At 49.8% G+C, this 23,846-nt stretch overlaps 1 protein-coding gene across 1 annotated transcript in view; it reads right to left on the bottom strand.

Annotated features, from left to right (window-relative positions):
- The window catches only part of LOC139263732 (copine-4-like), a 378,262-nt gene that overhangs the window by 186,387 nt on the left and 168,029 nt on the right, over window positions 1–23,846 (bottom strand). The window contains exon 3 of the mRNA XM_070879764.1: window positions 9,079–9,150. Within this exon, the coding sequence (XP_070735865.1) occupies window positions 9,079–9,150 (72 nt within the window). The remainder of the gene's footprint in view (window positions 1–9,078; window positions 9,151–23,846) is intronic.

The raw sequence follows: 23,846 nt of genomic DNA, 5'->3' as shown, positions 1-23,846 counted from the left end.
TTGCAGATGACACAAAGATTAGTGGGAAAGCGGGTTGTGTAGAGGACACAGAGAGGCTGCAAAGAGATTTGGATAGGTTAAGCGAATGGGCTAAGGTTTTCAGATGGAATACAATGTCGGAAAGTGTGAAGTCATCCACCTTGGGAAAAAAAACAGTAAAAAGGAATATTATTTGAATGGGGAGAAATTACAACATGCTGCGGTGCAGAGGGACCTGGGGGTCCTTGTGCATGAATCCCAAAAAAGTTAGTTTGCAGGTGCAGCAGGTAATCAGGAAGGCGAATGGAATGTTGGCCTTCATTGCGAGAGGGATGGAGTACAAAAGCAGGGAGGTCCTGCTGCAACTGTACAGGGTATTGGTGAGGTCGTACCTGGAGTACTGCGTGCAGTTTTGGTCACCTTACTTAAGGAAGGATATACTAGCTTTGGAGGGGGTACAGAGACGATTCACTGGGCTGATTCCGGAGATGAGGGGGTTACCTTATGATGATAGATTGAGTAGATTGGGTCTTTACTCGTTGGAGTTCAGAAGGATGAGGGGTGATCTTATAGAAACATTTAAAATAATGAAAGGGATAGACAAGATAGAGGCAGAGAGGTTGTTTCCACTGGTCGGGGAGACTAGAACTAGGGGGCACAGCCTCAAAATACGGGGAGCCAATTTAAAACCGAGTTGAGAAGGAATTTCTTCTCCCAGAGGGTTGTGAATCTGTGGAATTCTCTGCCCAAGGCAGTTGAGGCTAGCTCATTGAATGTATTCAAGTCACAGATAGATAGATTTTTAACCAATAAGGGAATTAAGGGTTATGGGGAGCGGGCGGGTAAGTGGAGCTGAGTCCACGGCCAGATCAGCCATGATCTTGTTGAATGGCGGAGCAGGCTCTAGGGGCTAGATGGCCTACTCCTGTTCCTAATTCTTATGTTCTTATGTTTTTATGTTGGAGCATAAAATGTTTCTGGCTTTCTCAAAAGCAATTACTTGTTTTTTTCCCCCATACCCAGTTCTCACCTTTGCGCAATAACACATGTAGGGGCTCTAAGAGGGTGCTTAACCCCGGTAGAAAGTTACCAAAATAGTTGAGGAGTCCCAGGAACGACCGCAGCTCCGTGACGTTCTGTGTCCTGGGCGCGTTCCTGATAGCCTCTGTCTTGGTGTCTGTGGGCCAAATGCCGTCCGCTGCGATCATTCCCCCAAAACTCCACTTCTGCTGCCATGAAGACGCATTTCGACCTCTTCAGCCACAGCCCTACATGATCCAGTCGCTGGAGGACCTCCTCCAGGTTTTGTAGGTGCTCGGCGGTGTCCCGACCAGTGACAAATATGTCGTCCTGAAAGACCACCGTGTGTGGTACCGACTTGAGTAGGCTCTCCATGTTTCTCTGGAAGATCGCTTCAGCCGACCGAATTCCTAACCGGCATCTGTTGTAGGTGAACAGTCCCTTGTGCGTGTTGATGCAGGTCAGGCCCTTCGAAGACTCCTCCAACTCCTGCTTCTTGTAGGCGAAAGTCAGGTCGAGCTTGGTGGACATCTTGCCTCCTGCCAGCGTTGCAAATAGGTCATCTGCCTTCGGTAGCGGGTCTTGGTCCTGTAGCGAGAAACTATTAATAGTTACTTTATAATCGCCGCAAATCCTGACCTCGCCATCACGTTTGAGTACTGGAACAATCGGGCTGGCCCACTCGCTGAATTCCACTGGGGAGATGATGCCCTCGCGTTGCAGCCTGTCCAGCTCGATTTCCACTCTCTCCCTTATCATGAGGTACCGCTCGTGCCTTGTGGTGAATGGGTCGGGCCTCTGGGACCAAGTGGATCCGCACCTTTGCCCCGGAAAAGTTTCCAATGCCTGGCTCAAAAAGGGAAGGAAATTTGTTAAGAACCTGGGCACATGAGGCCTCATCGACATGTGATAGCGCTCGGATGTCATCCCAGTTCCAGCGGATTTTGCCCAGCCAGCTCCTTCCAAGCAGTGTGGGGCCATCGCCCGGGACAATCCAGAGTGGCAGTTCATGCACCGTGCCCTCGTAGGTGACTTTGACCATGGCGCTGCCCAGGACAGTGATGAGCTCTTTGGTGTACGTTCTCAGTTTCGTGTGGATGGGGCTCAGGGCTGGTCTGAATGCCTTGTTGCACCACAGTCTCTCAAACATCTTTTTACTCATGATGGATTGGCTAGCGCCAGTGTCCAGTTTCATGGCTATGGGTAAGCCATTCAATTTTACATTTAGCATTATAGGTGAACATTTCATCGAAAATGTGTGCACCCCGTGTACTTCAGCATCTGCCTCCTCTGAGGCTCGAAATTGCTTTGATCCACCATGGACCAATCTTCCTCTGCCACGTGGTGGTTGGCAGGTTTTGCAGAGCTTGAAGCTCAATTGCAAGTTCGTTGGAGGTGCCCCATTGTTCCACAGCTCTTGCAAACATGCCCTTTGAAGCGGCATGAATAGACTGAATGGAAGCCTCCACAATGCCAACAAGGTGTGAATTGCCTTGCATTCATCCTTTGTTGGGGACTCTGAGTCATCTGGGTCACCTGAGGCCTGTTGTCAATTGCAGACTCGTGGGTTCTGCCCTGTACATTTCTGTTCGCAAACACAGTTCCAGTTAATTTATGAACATTGCTAGCACTTGTGTGCTGAGAGATTTGTTTGGTGTTATCACTGGTGGACATAAACGCCTGTGCTATCGCAATGGCCTTACTGAGGGTCTTACAGTCAAAAGTTTTCGTAGGGTGATCTCGTGGCCAATGCCCAGTACAAAAAAGTCTGAGCATTTACTCCAGGTAGCCATCAAACTCACATTGTCCTGCAAGTCACCTTAGCTCGGCGATGTAGCTCGCCACTTCCTGACCTTCAGATCGCTGACACGTGTAGAACCGATACCTCACCATCAGCACGCTCTCCCTCCGGTTAAGATGCTCCCGAACCAGTGTACACAGCTCCTCATACGACTTATCTGTGGGTTTCACCGGAGCCAGAAGATTCTTCATGAGGCTGTAGGTCGGTGCCCCGCAGACTGTGAGGAGGACCACTCTCCTTTTTGCAGCGCTTCCTTCTCCGTCCAGCTCGTTGGCTATAAAGTACTGGTCTAGCCGTTCGACATAGGCTTCCCAGTCCTCACCCTCTGAGAACTTCTCCAGGATGCCCACAGTTTGGTGCATCTTTGCGTTGGATTCGTATACTCGTCGCCAGTTATTGTGTTCCTAACACTGATGAGGCTGCACACAGGGAGGTTAAAGTAACAGTGTCCTCAGTCTTTAATAAGACACTCCAGAGTGAGGAACAGGCCTAAGGGGCCGGTTTATATACAGTGCTCCCAAGGGATGCTGGGATCCCTTGGGACTTCAGGGGATGAGCTCCCTGGTGGCAGAACATGGGAGTGCATGTTTTACAGATACACAACACTCTACTACCGCACACTCCCACAAACAGCAAGGTGATAATGACCAGATAAACTGTTTTAGCGATATTGATTGAGGGATAAATATTGACCCCAGGACACTGGGAAGAACTCCCCTGCTCTTCTTCAAAATAGTGCCGTGGGATCTTTTACATCCACCGGAGAGAGCAGACGGGGCCTCGGTTTAACGTCTCATCTGATAGACGGCACCTCCGACAGTGCAGTGCTCCCTCAGTATTACACCTCCGACAATGCGGCGCTCCCTCAGTACTGCCCCCCAACAGTGGGGCGCTCCCTCAATACTACCTCTCCAACCATGCGGCGCTCCCTCAGTACTGCCCCTCCGACCGTGCGGCGCTCCCTCAGTACTGCCCCTCCGACAGTGCGGCACTCCCTCAGTACTGCCCTTCCGACAGTGCAGCGCTCCCTCAGTACTGCCCCTCTGACAGTGCGGCGCTCCCTCAGTACTGCCCCTCCGACAGTGTGGCACTCCCTCAGCACTGCCCCTCCGACAGTGTAGCACTCCCACAGCACTGCCCCTCCAACAGTGCAGCACTCCCTCAGTACTGCCCCTCCGACAGTGTAGCACTCCCTCAGCACTGCCCCTCCAACAGTGCGGCACTCCCTCAGTACTGCACCTCCGACAGTGCGGCACTCCCTCAGTACTGCACCTCCGACAGTGCGGCACTCCCTCAGTACTGCCCCTTCGACAGTGCAGCACTCCCTCAGTACTGCCCCTTCGACAGTGCGGCACTCCCTCAGTACTGCCCCTTCGACAGTGCGGCACTCCCTCAGTACTGCCCCTCCGTCAGTGCCTGGAAGCAATACAGTGACCCTTGCGTTTGAAGGACATCACAGGGAACACTGAGTGAGGCCAAACTGACCCACTCCTCAGGAAGTGTTTCACTTTTGTCCCTCACATCAACTTGGGCTCTTTGAATCATCAAATAATACGGCACAGAAGTAGGCCATTCAGTCTATTGTCCCTGAGTCACCTCTGGTCCCGCTCCCCCTGCCATCTCTTCCACAGCCCTGCAAACATTTCCCCTTCAAATATTTATCCAATTCTGCTTTTGAAAGTTATTATTGAATCTTCTCCCACCGCCCTTTCAGGCAGCACGTTCCGGATTTGCACAGCGGAGATTATTCATATTGTTTCTCAGCAAAGCAATATTCGGAGTAATTTTTTCTCATTTTACAACAGCCAAGCCAACCTCTGGTCTTTACATATATCTTACATCATCAACAACAACAACCTGTATTTATATAGCGCCTTTAATGTAGTGAAACGTCCCAAGACGCTTCATAGGAGTGTTATAAGACAAGACGGATAAATTTGACAACGAGCCACATAAGAAGAAATTACCGCAGGTGACCAAGAGGGAGGTTTTAAGGGGCGTCTTGAAGGAGGAAAGAGAGGTAGAGAGGCGGAGGGGTTTAGGGAGGGAGTTCCAGAGCTTGGGGCCCAGGCAACAGAAGGCACGGCCACCGATGGTGGAGCGATTATAATCAGGGATGGTAGGGAGGGCAGAATTAGAGGAGCGCAGACATCTCAGGGGGTTGTGGGGCTGGAGGGGGTTACAGAGATAGGGAGGGGCGAGGGCTATGGAGGGATTTGTAAACAAGAACTACAAGTGTTTTCAGTAATCATAACACTAAATATCTGTGGCTGAACTTTACGTTGTATACCAGTGTAGGCCCGATAATTAGATGTTGGGTTTAAATGACAATGTTCCTCACATTGTTCGAGTGTTTGAAGACCAAGAACTCAAATCTACCATCAAGCTCATGGTCTACAGGGCTGTAGTGATACCCGCCCTCCTGTATGGCTCAGAGACATGGACCATGTACAGTAGACACCTCATGTCGCTGGAGAAATACCACCTGCGCTGTCTCCGCAAGATCCTACAAATCCCCTGGGAGGACAGACGCACCAACATCAGCGTCCTCGACCAGGCCAACATCCCCAGCATCGAAGCACTGACCACACTCGACCAGCTCTGCTGGGCAGGCCACATTGGTCGCATGTCCCAGACACGAGACTCCCAAAGCAAGCGCTCTACTCGGAACTCCTACACGGCAACGAGCCAAAGGTGGACAGAGGAAACGTCAGAAGGACACCCTCAAAGCCTCCCTGATAAAGTGCAACATCCCCACCGACACCTGGGAGTCCCTGGCCAAAGACCGCCCTAAGTGGAGGAAGTGCATCTGGGAGGGCGCTGAGCACCTCGAGTCTCGTCGCCGAGAGCATGCAGAAACCAAGCGCAGGCAGCGGAAGGAGCGTGCGGCAAACCAGTCCCATCCACCCTTTCCCTCAACCGCTGTCTGTCCCACCTGTGACAGAGACTGTAATTCCCATATTGGACTGTTCAGTCACCTGAGAACTCACTCTTAGAGTGGAAGCAAGTCTCCCTCGACTCCGAGGGACTGCCTACGATGATGATGATGATCCTCACATTGTTACTCTGTCGACCATCCAGCAATGATTAGACCATTTGAGGCTACCACGCTGCATTCATTTTCTAAATCTTTCTCCATTGAAATTCTATCAGTGCCACCCTAAAGGAAAGCCACTTAATGTCATTCCAGTGTCGCTGATCCAGTGCTTCCGAAAACTAGAATCCTGGGGCTGGATTTTCCGATCCTTTGCTCTCGGGGTTTCGCCGCGGAGCGGTGTGAAAGGCGGCGGTGAGCTCTCCAGCGTCCCGCCGCGATCCTCGGGTCGGGTTTTGCGATGGCGCGGAGCAGCACCGCCGGGGAGAGCGGTTGCTGGGAATGCAACGCCTCCCTGAGCGCTGTGCCCCCTGACCCAGGGCCCTGCTGACCAAACTGACCCACTGAGGCGCAAACTGTTCCCGGGCGCTAACTTCTCCCCCGCCGCCATTACCGCCCCGAAATCCTTCAACCGAAAATCCAGCGGATAGAACAGTTACAGTGCGGGAAGGAGGCCCTTCGCCCGTTGAGCCCATGCCGCCTCTCAGCCCGTCCCATTCCCGCACCACCCTTTCAGGCAGCGCATTCCAGATCCTAACCACTCGCTGCGTATAAAAAGCTACACAAGAACATAAGAACATAAGAATTAGGAGCAGGAGTCAGCCATTCGGCCCCTCGAGCCTGCTCCGCCATTCAATAAGATCACGGCTGATCTTCGACCTCAACTCCACTTTCCCGCCCGATCCCCATATCCCTCGATTCCCCGAGAGTCCAATACGAGCTGAATGCACTTAGAAAATACTGAGCACAACAACAACTTATATTTATATAGCGCCTTTAACGTAGTAAAATGTCCCAAGGTGCTTCACAGGAGTGTTATTAGACTAAAATTTGATACTGAACCGCATAATTAGATATTAGCTCAGGGTGAACGAAAGCTCGGTCAAAGAGGTAGGTTTTAAGGAGTGCTTTGAAGGAGGAAAGAGATGTAGAGAGGCGGAGAGGTTGAGGGAGGGAGTTTCAGAGCTTGGGGCCCAGGCAACAGAAGGCACAATAGACTATGAAAGTAAACTAACACAAAATATAAAAACAGATTGCAAGAGTTTCTGTAGGTATATAAAAAGGAAAAGAGTGGCTAAAGTAAATGTAGAGGATGAGACCGGGGAATTAGTAATGGGGAAGATGGAGATGGCAGAAACTCTGAACAAATATTTTGTATCAGTCTTTACGGTAGAGGACACTAACAATATTATGACAGTGGATAGTCAAGGGGCTATGGGGGGGAGGAACTTAACACAATCACAATCACTAAGGAGGTGGTACTCAGTAAGATAATGGGACTAAAGGCAGATAAATCCACTGGACCTGATGGCTTGCATCCTAGGGTCTTAAGAGAAGTAGCGGCAGGGATAGTGGATGCATTGGTTGTAATTTACCAAAATTCCCTGGATTCTGGGGAGGTCCCAGCAGATTGGAAAACTGCAAATGTAACGCCCCTATTTAAAAAAGGAGGCAGACAAAAAGCAGGAAACTATAGACCAGTTAGCCTAACATCTGTGGTTGGGAAAATGTTGGAGTCCATTATTACAGAAGCAGTAGCAGGACATTTGGAAAAGCAAAATTCAGTCAGGCAGAGTCAGCATGGATTTATGAAGGGGAAGTCATGTTTGACAAATTTGCTGGAGTTCTTTGAGGATGTAACGAACAGGATGGATAAAGAGGAACCAGTGGATGTGGTGTATTTGGACTTCCAGAAGGCATTTGACAAGGTGCCACATAAAAGGTTACAGCACAAGATAAAGGGTCACGGGGTTGGGGGTAATATATTAGCATGGATAGAGGATTGGCTAACTAACAGAGAGTCGGGATAAATGGTTCATTCTCTGGTTGGCAACCAGTAACTAGTGGGGTGCCGCAGGGATCAGTGCTGGGACCCCAACTATTTACAATCTATATTAACGACTTGGAAGAAGGGACTAAGTGTAACGTAGCCAAGTTTGCTGACGATACAAAGATGGGAGGAAAAACAATGTGTGAGGAGGACACAAAAAATCTGCAAAAGGACATAGACAGGCTAAGTGAGTGGGCAAAAATTTGGCAGATGGAGTATAATGTTGGAAAGTGTGAGGTCATGCACGTTGGGAGAAAAAAAATCAAAGAGCAAATTATTATTTAAATGGAGAAAGATTGCAAAGTGCCGCAGTACAGCGGGACCTGGGAGTACTTGTGCATGAAACACAAAAGGTTAGTATGCAGGTACAGCAAGTGATCAGGAAGGCCAATGGTATCTTGGCCTTTATTGCAAAGGGGATGGAGTATAAAAGCAGGGAAGTCTAGCTACAGCTATATAAGGTATTGGTGAGGCCACACCTGGAATACTGCGTGCAGTTTTGGTTTCCATATTTACGAAAGGATATACTTGCTTTGGAGGCAGTTCAGAGAAGATTCACTCGGTTGATTCCGGGGATGAGGGGGTTGACTTATGAGGAAAGGGTGAGTAGGTTGGGCCTCTACTCATTGGAATTCAGAAGATTGAGAGGTGATCTTATCGAAATGTATAAGATTATGAGGGGGCTTGACAAGGTGGATGCAGAGAGGATGTTTCCACTGATGGGGGAGACTAGAACTAGAGGGCATGATCTTAGAATAAGGGGCCGCCCATTTAAAACTGAGACGAGGAGAAATTTCTTCTCTCAGAGGGTTGTAAATCTGTGGAATTCGCTGCCTCAGAGAGCTGTGGAAGCTGGGACATTGAATAAATTTAAGGCAGAAATAGACAGTTTCTTAAAAGATAAGGGGATAAGGGGTTATGGGGAGCGGGCGGGGAAGTGGAGCTGAGTCCATGATCGGATCAGCCATGATCTTATTGAATGGCCGACTCCTGCTCCTATTTCTGATGGTCTTGTGTTCAATGGTGGAGCGATTATAATCAGGGATGCTCAAGAGGGCAGAATTAGAGGAGCGCAGACATCTCGGGGGGGTTGTGGGGCTGGAGGAGGTTCGAGAGATAGGGAGGGAGTGAGTCGAGGCTGAGAATTTTGAAGGGGAAGATTTTTTTTTGTACTTCACTTCAAAGAAGGCGAGAAAGAGAAGGGAATTCCGCAGACACCTCGGACAGACTTGGTATTTTCGAAGACCCTGTCATGTTTCAAAGGCAGCCAGTGACTCACTGACGGGGGGGTGGGGGGGATGATATAACGGTGGGACCCGCGCGAGGGAATGTTACATCGCTCGAACGACCTACTGTTATCGAGGACTTCCCGGCTGTGTTTCCCTGCTTCAGGAGTGACTTGGAAAGTTTTCTCTGGGAAATAATCTGCAAAGAAAGAAAGCAGACAAAGAAAATATCGCTGAGTTCAGGCCGGAGAATGAAACAGTGAAAGATTAGTACTGTTTGAATTACAGCTAAACAGTTGCTGCAGCAAATCAATCATGATAAAGTTTTGTTTCCACATGGGAAATCGATCTTACTTACAGCCTTTTTTAAAAAATAGGCAATTATAAAGATTTAAGAAGCGTAAGAGCAAGGCTCTCTTGTTTTTTATCCGTGTCTGCATTTCTGAATTGTTTTTGTTCTAACATTGAAAGAAAGACTTGCATTTCTATAGTGCCTTTCACGGCCACCAGATGTCCCAAAGCGCTTTACAGCCAATGAAGTATTTTTTTGGCTTGTAGTCACTGTTGTAATGTGGGAAACGCAGCAGCCAATTTGCCCACAGCAAGCTCCCACACACAGCAATGTGATAATGACCGGATAATCTGTTTTAGTGATGTTGATTGATTGGGCCCCAAGCTCTGGAAGTCCCTCCCTAAACCTCTCCGCCTCTCCACCACTCCTTCCTCCTTTAAGATGCTCCTTAAAACCTCCCTCTCTGACTAAGCTTTTGGTCACCTGCTGTAATTTCTCCTTTTGTGGTTCGGTGTCAAATTTAACTGTTGTGTCTTATAACACTGCTGTGAAGCACTCTGGGAAGTTTTAATACATTAAAGGCGCTTGAGGGATAAATATTGATTGAGGAATAAATATTGGCCCCAGGACACCGGGGATAACTCGCCCTCGCTTCTTCGAAATAGTGCCGTGGGATCTTTTACGTCCACCGGAGAGAGCAGATGGGGCCTCGGTTTAACGCCTCATCCGAAAGACAGCACCTCCGACAGTGCGGCGCTCGCTCAGCACTGCCCCTCCGACAGTGCGGCACTCCCTCAGTACTGCCCCTTCGACAGTGCAGCGCTCCCTCAGTACTGCCCCTCCGATAGTGCAGTGCTCCCTCAGTACTGCCCCTCCGACAGTGTGGCGCTCCCTCAGTACTACCCCTCCAACAGTGCAGCGCTCCCTCAGTACTGCCCCTCCGATAGTGCGGCGCTCCCTCAGTACTGCCCCTCCAACAGTGCAGTGCTCCCTCAGTACTGCCCCTCCGACAGTGTGGCGCTCCCTTAGTACTGCCCCTCCGACAGTGTGGCGCTCCCTCAGTACTGTCCCTCCGACAGAGCGGCGCTCCCTCAGCACTGCCCCTCTGACAGTGCGGCGCTCCCTCAGTACTGCCCCTCTGACAGTGCAGCGCTCCCTCAGTACTGCCCATCTGACAGTGCGGCGCTCCCTCAGCACTGCCCTGAAAGTGTCAGCCTGGATTTTTGTGCTCAAATCTCTGGAGTGGGACTTGAACCACAACCTTCTGACTCTGAGGCGAGGGTGCTGCCCACTGACCCACGGCTGAGTGGGGGTGATGGGTCTGTGTGCCCCACAGAAATTCAGGCCCCGGACCGTAATGGACGGAAAATCCTGTGGGAACGCTGGGCTCCCTTGCCCGAATTTCTGAGGTGCACTCCCAGAGGATCAAGCTGAGCCACTCAGCGTTGAGCTGCCAGCCCTCTGATACTGTGGCAGGGCAGTCACTGCGGCCTGTAAGCCTGAGCAGCGAATGCCAAACGTTCTCTGACCTGGGGAGAGCATCACAGTCAGGCCTGATGTCCACATGTACGTGCTTTGCTGCTGTTGTCATTGAGCAGTGAACACGAGCGAGCAGCTGGCCAGATGTTCTCATCTGCAGTGTCCCCCATTGCCATTCTCAGCCGAGCTCAACGAGCAGTGCATTGGACAAGAATCCAACCTCGTACCAAGTATGGCTTCACACCACCGCACTGTCGGAAGGGCAGTACTGAGGGAGTGCTTTGCTGTCAGAGGGGCAGTACTGAGGGAGTACTGCACTGTCGGAGGAGCAGTACTGAGGGAGTGCCGCACTGTCGGAGGGGCAGTACTGAGGGAGCGCCGCAATGTCGGAGGGGCAGTACTGAGGGAGCACCGCACTGTCGGAGGAGCAGTACTGAGGGAGTGCCGCACTGTCAGAGGTGCCGTCTTTCGGATGAGACTTTAAACCGAGGCCCTGTCTGCTCTCTCAGGTGAACGTAAAAGATCCCAAGGCACTATTTTGAAGAAGAGCGGGGGAGTTATCCCATGTGTCCTGGCCAATATTTATCCCTCAATCAAATAACAATAAACAGATAATCTGGTCATTATTATATTGCTGTGTGTGGGAGCTTGCTGTGCGCAAATTGGCTGCTGCGTTTCCCACATTACAACAGTGACTACACTTTAAAAAATACTTCATTGGCTGTAATACGCTTTGGGACGTCCGGTGATCGTGAAAGTCTCCTTTACCTTTGATCATTGCATTGCATGCATACCACCAATAACTCACAGTGCGTCAACGATACACAGAAATGCCAACAGATTAACATGAACTAATCAAAATCGCACTTCCATAAACACGGTGAACCGGTCTGCCGTCATAAACTCTTCGCATTATTTATTGCCGTAAACACGAGTGACCGGCCTCCTGACCAGACAGTCATACCGATCAGGCCTCTGATCTGTGGCGATGCATTTGCCTTACAATCGATCCCCTGACACAGTTTAACATCCATTCTCAACAGAAAGCTGTTTTAACACACCGTGTGCTCCCACAGACAGCCCCAGGGTGAACAGTGAGGTACTCGGGTAATATGGACACTCGTCCTCACGGTCGTCAGTGGGCAATTTATGTTGCGCTTTTGTAGGCAAGTGTCAAGGGGTGGGGGAAACAGCAACAGGTCTGATCCCGAGTATGAGGAGAGTGAGAAGTGACAGGAGAAGCTCAAGCCTTTAGGAGCTAGACTTCAAGGAGGACAACAAAGAAACCTCAAAGTACATAAATTATTCAATGCTGCGGATAGCATAAACCTTAATTATTACTTCAAATACATCAAGCAAATAGAGCTAGAGGATACTAGTGTGAGTAAGTTAAAATTAGAACAGGTATCATAAGAACATAAGAAATAGGAGCAGGAGTCGGCCATTCGGCCCCTCGAGCCTGCTCCGCCATTCAATACGATCACGGCTGATCTTCGACCTCAACTCCACTTTCCCGCCCGATCCCCATATCCCTCGATTCCCCGAGAGTCCAAAAATCTATCGATCTCAGCCTTGAATATACTCAACGACTCAGCATCCACAGCCCTCTGGGGCAGAGAATTCCAAAGATTCACCCCCCTCTGAGTGAAGAAATTCCTCCTCATCTCAGTCCTAAATGGCCGACCCCTTATCCTGAGACTGAGACCCCTGGTTCTAGACTCTCCAGCCCGGGGGAAACATCCTCTCAGCATCTACCCTGTCAATCCCCCTCAGAATCTTGTGTGTTTCAATGAGATCACCTCTCATTCTTCTAAACTCCAGAGAGTATCGGCCCAATCTACTCAATCTCTCCTCATAGGACAACCCTCTCACCTCAGAAATCAATCTAGTGAACTTACGGTGTGGGAAAGGTTTCTTTAATATAAGAGTAATGTGTTTGGAATAATCTCATCATCATAGGCAGTCCCTCGGAATCGAGGAAGACTTGCTTCCACTCTTAAAATGAGTCCTTAGATGACTGAACAGTCCAATACGGGAATTACAGTCTCTGTCACAGGTGGGACAGACAGTGGTTGAAGGAAGGGGAGAGTGGGACTGGTTTGCCGCACGCTCCTTCCGCTGCCTGCGCTTGGTTTCTGCATGCTCTCGGCGACGAGACTCGAAGTGCTCAGCGCCCTCCCGGATGCACTTCCTCCACTTAGGGTGGTCTTTGGCCGGGGACTCCCAGGTGTCGGTGGGGATGTTGCACTTTATCAGGGAGGCTTTGAGGGTGTCCTTGAAACGTTTCCTCTGCCCACCTAGGGGTCGCTTGCCGCGAAGGAGTTCCGAGTAGAGCGCTTGCTTTGGGAGTCTCGTGTCGGGCATACGGACAATGTGGCCTGCCCAATGTGGAATAATCCACCAATTGTGGCAATAGAGGCAAAAAGGCTGGAGTTATTTAAAATGTAATTAGATGTCCGAATGACAGAGTGGATATATGAGAGAGACGAGGTTTTCCTGTCAAATCCATGACTTTCTTATAACGTTAGTCACCCTGCTTAATTTCTCCTTTTTTTCTCTGCATCCATCTATTCCTATTTCTTCTGCGAAGGGTCTTAGGATGCTATCCGATGTTAGAGGTCCTATATAAATACAAGGCAGTACACTGACGCTGCCAAACAGGAGTGAGAATTACCCCACAATTCATTGGAATCTATTATTACTACATAACATCTTTCGGATGAGACGTCAAACCGAGGCCCCGTCTGCTCTCTCAGGTGGATGTAAAAGATCCCACGGCCACTGTTTTGAAGAAGAGCAGGGGAGTTATCCCTTGGTGTCCTGGGGCCAATATTTATCCCTCAATCAACATCACTAAAACAGATTATCTGGTCATTATCACATTGCTGTGTGTGGGAGCTTTCTGTGCGCAAATTGGTTGCCACGTTTCCCACATTACAACAGTGACTACACTTCAAAAAAAGTACTTCATAAGAACATAAGAATTAGGAGCAGGAGTCGGCCATTCGGCCCCTCGAGCCTGCTCCACCATTCAATAAGATCACGGCTGATCTTCGACCTCAACTCCACTTTCCCGCCCGATCCCCATATCCCTCGATTCCCCGAGAGTCCAAAAATCTATCGATCTCAGCCTTGAATATACTCAACGACTCAGCATCCACAGCCCTCTGGGGCAGAGAATTCCAAAGATTCACCACCCTCTGAGTGAAGAAATTCCTCCTCATCTCAGTCCTAAATGGCCGACCCCTTATCCTGAGACTGTGACCCCTGGTTCTAGACTCTCCAGCCCGGGGGAAACATCCTCTCAGCATCTACCCTGTCAATCCCCCTCAGGATCTGGTATGTTTCAATGAGATCACCTCTCATTCTTCTAAACTCCAGAGAGTATCGGCCCAATCTACTCAATCTCTCCTCACAGGACAATCCCCCCATTGGTTGTAAAGCGTTTTGGGACATCCTGAGGTCGTGAAAGGCGCTATATAAATGCAAGTTCTTCTTTATTGTCATAATGGGCCAATGGTTGGAACCTAGAAAGTTGTGGCCAAGACGTGTAGACACTGGCTATCTATAAACAACAGTAACTCCCCAAGCCAGCACTCAGAAACCAGTGCCCAAAGCAGGCCTGTTCAATGTCCTTTGAGATTAAATGCACAAAGCTGAAAAACTAATATTTAATTTGTTGAACAATATCAGTGAAAAAATGGGACAGTGCAATGAGGAAAACCAGTCACCAGGGGGCAATACCAATTTATTTTACATTAATAAGGAAACTCAATGGGGAAGGAAATTCAGGGGGCAGGGGATGTTGGAGTGGGAGAAATGCAGGTTGGAAAGAGAGAGAGAGAGCGAGAGAGAGTGAGACAGACAGAGAGAGAAGGAGAGAGTGATTGACAGACAGGAAGAGACAGAGAGAGTGTTATGTATTGTCCAGGTACATTGAATGTATGGTTACAATGGTGCGCCACAAGGGGTGCTGTGGTGGGAGACCGGGAAGTACCTGCGAGACAGAGTATAAAAGGCTGCCCACCACACCTGAGGGGCACTCTGGAGTTACACAATGAAGGACTAAGGTCACAGCAGTTATTACAACACCAGACTGTGTGGAGTCAGTGATTTGAGTGTTACATACATCACATTGGCGACGAGCACACGGACGGGCTTCACGCAACCACAGCTACTCTGGGCTCGCTAAAGGATTTTACAGAGGGTAATGACTGGGAGGCCTTTACGGAAAGGCTCGAGTACTACTTTATAGCAAACGACCTGACCTGACGGAGGACACGAACGCACTGAGACACAGACAGAGAGAGAGAGACAGAGAGAGAGACAGAGAGAGAGACAGAGAGACAGAGAGAGAGAGAGAGAGACAGACAGAGAGAGACAGAAAGAGAGAGAGAGACACACACAGAGACTGAGAGAGACACACACAGAGACAGAGAGAGAGAGAGACACACACACACAGACCATCGGACAAAATGAGATTCCCCTGGGATACGAACGTGGATGTATGATGCGTATAACGGAGGCAGACTGAGCACGCAGACTGATTACACGGGCGGCGGGGGGTCACCAAGTATCGCACAGATTGGGTGGGTGACTCTGAGGCCGTCAGCGATTTGGGAGAACTGAAAGATATATAGAGCAGCAGTGTGGTCAGACATGGAGTGTGGGGATGGAGGGATCGGTACGTGTGTGCTGAGCTGTGGGGTAGATCAGACACACAGTGAAGAGCAGCCAGAGTCAGGCTCGATGCTCAGGGGGCGACTGTGAGCTGCCATTTGCTTCAAAGTTCATTTTTATTATCGGGAGAGTAGCCAATGGAAAGGGAGCAGATGCACATCGCTCCCGTGCACCAGATACATCAAATCATTGTTTGCTACAAGCTCGACACTTGCTGCTGCTCCATCTATCACATCCGAGAAGGTTACTCCCATCACCACGCCACAATTGCCAGCAGGTTTAAGGGGCCCCAATTGTCCCTCTTAGTTTTTCCTCCCCTTCGATAAGAAACACAGACTTGCATTTATATAGCGCCTTTCACAACCACCGGACGTCGCAAAGCACTTTACAGCCAATGAAATACTTTTTGGAGTGCAGTCACTGTTGTAATGTGGGAAATGCAGCAGCCAATTTGCGCACAGCAAGCTCCCACACACAGCAATGTGATAATGACCAGATAATCTGTTTTAGTGATGTTGATTGAGGGATAAATATTGGCCCCAGGACACCGGGGAGAACTGCCCTTCTCTTCTTCGAAACAGTAGCCGTGGGATCTTTTACATCCACCTGAGAGAGCAGACGGGGCCTCGGTTTAACGTCTCATCTGAAAGACGGCCCCTCCGACAGTGCAGCGCTCCCTCAGTACCGTCCCTCCAACAATGCAGCGCTCCCTCAGTACTGTCCCTCCGACAATGCAGTGCTCCCTCAGTACTGCCCCTCCGACAGTGCGGCGTTCCCTCAGTACTGCCCCTCCGACAGTGCAGCACTCCCTCAGTACTGCCCCTCCGACAGTGCAGCACTCCCTCAGTACTGTCCCTCCGACAGTGCGGCGCTCCCTCAGTACTGCCCCTCCGACAGTGCGGCACTCCCTCAGTACTGCCCCTCCGACAGTGCAGCACTCCCTCAGTACTGCCCCTCCGACAGTGCAGCACTCCCTCAGTACTGCCCCTCCGACAGTGCGGCGCTCCCTCAGTACTGCCCCTCCGACAGTGCGGCACTCTCTCAGTACTGCCCCTCCGACAGTGCAGCACTCCCTCAGTACGGCCCCTCTGACACTGCGGCACTCCCTCAGTACTGCCCCTCCGACAGTGGATTCCTCTTCACTGCACAATGCATTAACCAGCAACTGAGAATTTTCCAAATACGAATACAGGAACTGGAGGAAGCCATTCAGCCGCTCGAGCCTGCTCCGCCATTCAGTGAGATCGTGGCTGATCTGTGTCCTAACTCAATCCGCCCCACCATCTCCCTTGACACTATATCCCTTAATACCCTTGTCGCGCAAAAATCGACCGACCTCAGATTTAAAGTGATTAACTGGCCAAGCAGCTACTGCCATTTGAAGGAGGGAGTTCCACACTTGTACCGCCCTTAGTGCGAAGAAGTGTTTCCCAACTTCTCTCCTGAATATCCTGGCTCTGATTTTAAGGTGATATCCCCTTGTCCTAGACTATCCCACACATGGAAATTGGTTCCCTCGACCTACCCTATCAATCCCTTTCAAAATCCTAAAAGCCCCAATCAAATCACCCCTTAGCCTTCATAGCCAGGGGATTTGACTATAGGAGCAGGGAGGTCTTACTGCAGTTGTACAGGGCCTTGGTGAGACTTCATCTGAAGTATTGTGTTCAGTTTTGGTCTCCTAATCTGAGGAAGGACATTCTTGCTATTGAGGGAGTGCAGCGAAGGTTCACCAGACTGATTCCTGGGATGGCAAGACTGACATATGAGGAAAGACTGGATCAACTAGGCCTTTATACACTGGAGTTTAGAAGGATGAGAGGGGATCTCATAGAAACATATAAAATTCTGACGGGATTGGACAGGTTAGAGGCAGAAAGAATGTTCCCGATGTTGGGGAAGTCCAGAACCAGGGGTCACAGTCTAAGGATAAGGGGTAAGCCATTTAGGACCGAGATGAGGAGAAACTTCTTCAATCAGAGAATTGTGAACCTGTGGAATTCTCTCCCACTGAAAGTTGTTGAGGCCAGTTCGTTAGATATATTAAAAAGGGAGTTAGACCTGGTCCTTACGGCTAAAGGGATCAAGGGGTATGGAGAGAAAGCAGGAAAGGGGTACTGAGGGAATGATCAGCCATGATCTTATTGAATGGTGGTGCAGGCTCGAAGGGCCGAATGGCCTACTCCTGCACCTATTTTCTATGTTTCTATGTTTCTAGGTATGCCAGGGAACACAATGCTAGTTTGTGTAATCTCTCCTTACATTTTAACTCTTGGAGCCCTAGTAACATTCTGGTAAACCTACGCTGCACTCCCTCCAAGACCAATATATCCTCCCTAAGGTGTGGACCCGGAACTGCTCACAGTGCTCCAGGTGTGGTGCCAGAACTGCTCACAGTGCTCCTGGTGTGGGCCCAGAACTGCTCACAGTGCTCCTGGTGTGGGCCCAGAACTGCTCACAGTGCTCCAGGTGTGGGCCCAGAACTGCTCACAGTGCTCCTGGTGTGGGCCCAGAACTGCTCACAGTGCTCCTGGTGTGGGCCCAGAATTGCTCACAGTGCTCCTGGTGTGGGCCCAGAACTGCTCACAGTGCTCCAGGTGTGGGCCCAGAACTGCTCACTGTGCTCCAGGTGTGGGCCCAGAACTGCTCACAGTGCTCCAGGTGTGGGGCCCAGAACTGCTCACAGTGCTCCAGGTGTGGGCTAATCAGGGCTCTGTATAGCTGCAGAAAATTCCTACCCTTTATATGATGCAGGGAAAGGAAATAATTATCACTGATGCTGCATTCTCTCTTTGAGTTTGGAATGAAACAGTATTAGAGAAGAGCAGAGGTCACTTTGCTGAGATGAACCAGAGCGTTTGATACTGGATGAGACATTAAACCGAGGCCCTGCCTGCTCTCTCAGGTGGATGTAAAAGATCCCACGGCACTATTTTGAAGAAGAGCAGGAGAATTATCCCCGGTTCCTGGGGCCAATATTTATCCCTCAATCAACATCACTAAAACAGATTATCTGGTCATTATCATATTGCTGTGTGTGGGAGCTTGCTGTGCGCAAATTAGCTGCCACGTTTCCCACATTACAACAGTGACTACACTTCACAAAGTACTTCATTGGCTGTAAAGCGCTTTGGGACGTTGTGAAAAGGGCTATATATATGCAAGTCTTTCTTTCTTTGTGCGAATGGTTTGAAGCAGTTAATAGATACAGTAGATTGCACAACACATGCATCAAGTAACCAGGTCATTGCCCCTTGAACATGAACACTTAAAAAAATAACTTGGGATGATGAATAATAACCAGCCCATCAACCTTCCACAGACCATAATTCACCCGGTCGTGGACCGAATGCTTTTAAACCTCCTGAGGGAACGTTCTATAAATACTCGCTGGTTCACAATGGTCATGATGCAACGCAGCAGAATACTCAACCGTGCCCATCAGCTGCATCCCACCCTGGTCACTGCCCTTCCCTGGGGGACTGGGGTCACTGAGGACAGTGGTGAAGCGGCAGGGTTACTGTGACAATCCAGCAGCCTTCGTGCTCACGTTCAGACACGCGCCGACAAAATGGTCAGAGTTTTTTTTCAGAGTATGTTTGCCCAACTTGCTCGGATGGGATTTGAACTCGCAGCTCTACGGGTAACAGTGTCAGTTGTGTCTCGGGGGGAGCTCTCTCTCGCCTCTGAGTCAGAGGTTGTGGGTTCAAGTCCCACTCCAGAGACTCAAGCACAGAAATCAAGGCTGACACTCCCAGTGCAGTACTGAGGGAGTGCCGCACTGTCGGAGGGGCAGTACTGAGGGAGTGCCGCACTGTCGGAGGGGCAGTACTGAGGGAGTGCCGCACTGTCGGAGGGGCAGTACTGAGGGAGTGCCGCACTGTCGGAGGGGCAGTACTGAGGGAGTGCCGCACTGACGGAGGGGCAGTACTGAGGGAGTGCTGCAATTTCGGAGGGGCAGTACTGAGGGAGTGCCACACTGTCGGAGGGGCAGTACTGAGGGAGCGCCGCATTGTCGGAGGGGCAGTACTGAGGGAGCGCCGCATTGTCGGAGGGGCAGTACTGAGGGAGCGCCACACTTTCGGAGGGGCAGTACTGAGGGAGCGCCACACTGTCGGAGGGGCAGTACTGAGGGAGCGCCGCATTGTCGGAGGGGCAGTACTGAGGGAGCGCCGCACTGTCAGAGGGGCGGTGCTGAGGGAGCGCCGCACTGTCAGAGGGGCAGTATTGAGAGAGTGCTGCACTGTCGGAGGGGCAGTACTGAGGGAGTGCTGCGTTGTCAGAGGGGCAGTACTGAGGGAGTGTTGCACTGTCGGACGGGCAGTACTGAGGGAGCGCTGCACTGTTGGAGGGGCAGTACAGAAGGAGTGCTGCACTGTCGGAGGGGCAGTACTGAGGGAGTACCACACTGTCGGAGGAGCAGTACTGAGGGAGTGCCGCACTGTCGGAGGGGCAGTACTGAGGGAGTACCACACTGTCGGTGGAGCAGTACTGAGGGAATACCACACTGTCGGAGGGGCAGTACTGAGGGAGTGCCGCACTGTCGGAGGGGCAGTACTGAGGGAGTGCTGCACTGTCGGAGGAGCAGTACTGAGGGAGTACCACACTGTCGGAGGGGCAGTACTGAGGGAGTGCCGCACTGTCGGAGGGGCAGTACTGAGGAAGTACCACACTGTCGGAGGAGCAGTACTGAGGGAGTACCGCACTGTCGGAGGGGCAATACTGAGGGAGTACCACACTGTCGGAGGAGCCGTACTGAGGGAGTACCGCACTGTCGGAGGAGCAGTACTGAGGGAGTACCGCACTGTCGGAGGAGCAGTACTGAGGGAGTACCACACTGTCGGAGGAGCAGTACTGAGGGAGTACCACACTGTCGGAGGGGCAGTACTGAGGGAGTACCACACTGTCGGTGGAGCCGACTTCCCTTGCCTGGCCTTTTATAACCTGCAGCTTGCTTATATTTGCGCTATGTTGCCGCCTCTGTTCCCGTCCCGGATGGGGTGATAATGGCGGCGGGAATGGTTTCTGGGCGGACGGCCCCCCCCGTCGGCCAATCAGTTGCCGGTTTTGCGGGGGGTGGCGAGCAGCACTGTCCGGGAGCATTGAGCCTGCGTGTAACGCCCCCTTTTTATGACTGCGCAGTGAGATTTGTTGCACCGTGGTGTGACCGCCTGCAAAACCCGGGCAGAGCTGTGCCGACGACGGTGAGCGACGGCACAGGTGAACGAGGTAAGCTTGATCAGTTTGTTTCGTTTTATTTTAGCGACGCAGCTTATTGTGGGGTGTCTAAGGTATTGGGAATGTTTGTCGTGTTGGTAGGTACGATTATTTTGGTCACGGAAGCCTCTCTCGGGTCGCTCCGAGCCCGGCTGTTTAACGCACGGATTCTCAGTCGCTCAGCCGGCCTAGCGCCCCGAGAGAGGGATGTAACGCCTCCCTTACCGCCCCGCCCCACATTCGGGGCTGCAATGTCTGTGAACTTGTAATGTTTGTAGCGCCACACTGTGGATGTGGACGTATTGTGTACTGCAAGTGCAGAGTTACTAATAAACAGAATCAGGCAGATCCCGGAGGCTTCCGAGAGAGCTGTCTGCCATGTTAGGAGCTGTGTGTGCTGTGCTCTGTGAAGATATCACATTTGGCGATGAAATGGGATTTCTTTGGGTGATTTAAAGCTTAAATTTTGTTGGGGAAGGATTCAGCCAGCCGACAGAGAGACTTTGGAAGTTTCTGTCTTTGGAACAAAGCTACAAAATCTGAGGCGAAATACAGCACATGGTGTGAACAGCTAGAGTTTAAAATGGCAGGTGTAATCGGACATTTGGGGGAATGTAGACATGACCGGGAACGTTTTAAAGCATATGTGGATCTGCTAGAAATGTATTTCACTGCAAATAACATAATCGAAGTTCCAGACAATGCAGCCCAGAACCGGGCTGTGTTGGAACGTAAGAAAGCGATTTTCTTATCGGAGGCGGGTCCGACATTATACGAAACCCTTGTAAATCTGCTTGTGCCTGACGAGCCAAAGGACACAATACTTAAAGAGATTTTAATGAAGCTGGAGCAGCACTATAACCCCAAACCGTTAGAAATTGCTGAAAGCTATCGTTTCAGGATTCGGAATCAAAAGCCTGGTGAAAGTATCAGTGATTACATCGTAGCATTCAAAAAGCTATTGACGCACTGTAATTTTGGAAACTTTCAAAACCGAGCATTACGGGATCGTTTTGTTTGTGGGGTGAAAAATGATGCGATCAGAAGGAAGTTATTGACGACGGATGACTTGAGTTTTGAGATTGCTTGTCAGACAGCGAGGTCAATGGGCATGGCCGAACAATATTCCCGAGAATTAAATAATAATTGCGGTCGTCAGTCAACCGAGGTAAATCACCTGCAGGTTCAAAGTAAAAGATGGTGGGGGCCCAAAGTCTCAGAAACTGGAAATTCTAACAGAGCGTCGAAGTCGTGCTATAGGTGCCTGGGACAACACATTGCTCAAAGTTGTCCATACGTGAAGGCAGAGTGTTTCTTCTGCAAAAAGACTGGGCATCTTGCGAAGGCATGCCGACTGAAGGGTAAACCAGCTTTTAAAGCTATGAGTCCAGCGTTCAAAGCTATGAGTAGAAATCTCAAGAGACTACATAGCATGGAAGAACAACAACAGGACGAGGATATGTTAGAGTTACACGTCATCAGGAGCACGAGGTTAACGGACAGTGATTCAGAAATCATCAAAATCCACATAGATGTTGCGGGATTCAAGATACCAATGGAAATTGACACGGGTGCATTAGTGAGTGTAGTACTGGAGTCGCTGTACCTCGACAAATTGCGTGATTTCCAACTGGAGAAATAAAGATAGAGCTGCGAGGCTACTCAGGAGAGAAAATTCCTGTAGTAGGTCGTATCACCGTACCGGTGAAATATAAAGATCAATTTCAGAACTTGCCTCTAATAGTAGTGAAAGGAGACAAGTCTGCCTTACTAGGAAGAAATTGGTTGAGCTCACTAAAGCTGGATTAGAGTAAGATTTTCTGTGTGGAAGTGAGATTTTCATCAAGGGATGAGGTTATCAAGAAGTATCCGAAGGTGTTCTGTGAATCGGGCAGTCCGATCCAAGGCTTCAAGGTGAGTGTCAGGGTACAGGAGGACGCTAGATCGGTTTACTACAAGCCACGTTCCGTACCATATGCACTCAAGGAGAAAGTTGAGCAAGAACTCAAAAGACTAGAGACGGAGAACATTATTTGTAAGATAGATCGATGAAATTGGGCTACACCCATTGTTGTTGTACCTAAGTCCGATGGTAAGGTAAGATTGTGTGGTGATTATAAAGTAACCGGAAACCAGGTTCTAGAGGGTAATGTCCCCAATACATTGCCGAATATAGAAGATTTGTTCACAATACTGACAGGTGGTCAGATCTTCTCAAAACTGGATCTTACGAATGCCTGCTTACAGCTTGAACTAGATGAGGAGTCCAAGTCATGTTTGACTATAAACACTCATCTAGGTCTATATCAATTTAATAGGCTACCGTTTGGAGTGTCTTCTGCTCCTGCCATATTCCAAGGGGTAATGAACCAGATTTTGCAAGGTATTAAGGGGTAGTATGTTATTTGAATGACATATTAATTTCAGCACCAAATAGGCAAATTCATAATAACATATTGAATGAAGTCCTCAAACGGCTAGAGAAGCACAGAGTACGAGTGTCTGCTCGTAAGTGTGAGTTATTTAAAAACTCAGTGGCGTACTTAGGGTACAGAGTAGACAAAGATGGTTTATATCCAACCATGGAAAAATTGGATGCAATTAGAAATGCACCCACTCCCAGGAATGTCACTGAACTTCGATCATTCTTAGGTCTTTTGAATTATTATGGGAAGTTCCTACCAAATTTGGCTACAGTATTACATGAACTTTTGAAAAAACAGGTCCATTGGAAGTGGTCAAAAGAATGCGATACAGCATTCAAGGAATGTAAAAGCAAATTGGTAGAGAGCACCATGTTAGTTCATTATGACATATCTAAGGAGATTAAGCTAGCATGTGATGCCTCTCCGTATGGAGTTGGGGCAGTGATCTCTCATGTATCACGTAATGGGGAGGAGAGACCAATTGCTTTTACTTCATGCACTCTGAGTGCCAGTGAGAGTAATTATGTGCAAATTGAAAGGGAAGCTTTGGCATTAATTTTTGGGGTCAAGAAGTTTCACAAATACTTGTATGGTCGTAAGTTTACCATCGTTACAGACCATAAGCCCCTAACAGCAATCCTCCATCCAAAGTCCCCAGTTCCAACATTAGCTGCAGCCCGAATGCAGAGATGGGCTTTGATTTTGTCAGTATATACATATGATATTGAATACAGACGATCAGCTGATCACAGTAATGCTGATGCAATATCTAGATTGCCTTCCCCATCACAAGTTACACCC

Source organism: Pristiophorus japonicus, chromosome 5 (genome assembly GCF_044704955.1).
Source record: "Pristiophorus japonicus isolate sPriJap1 chromosome 5, sPriJap1.hap1, whole genome shotgun sequence".
In the NCBI taxonomy this organism is placed as follows: Eukaryota; Metazoa; Chordata; class Chondrichthyes; family Pristiophoridae; genus Pristiophorus; species Pristiophorus japonicus.
The sequence above is the reverse complement of the archived record's forward strand: the minus strand, read 5'-3'. Positions and strand labels throughout refer to the sequence as shown.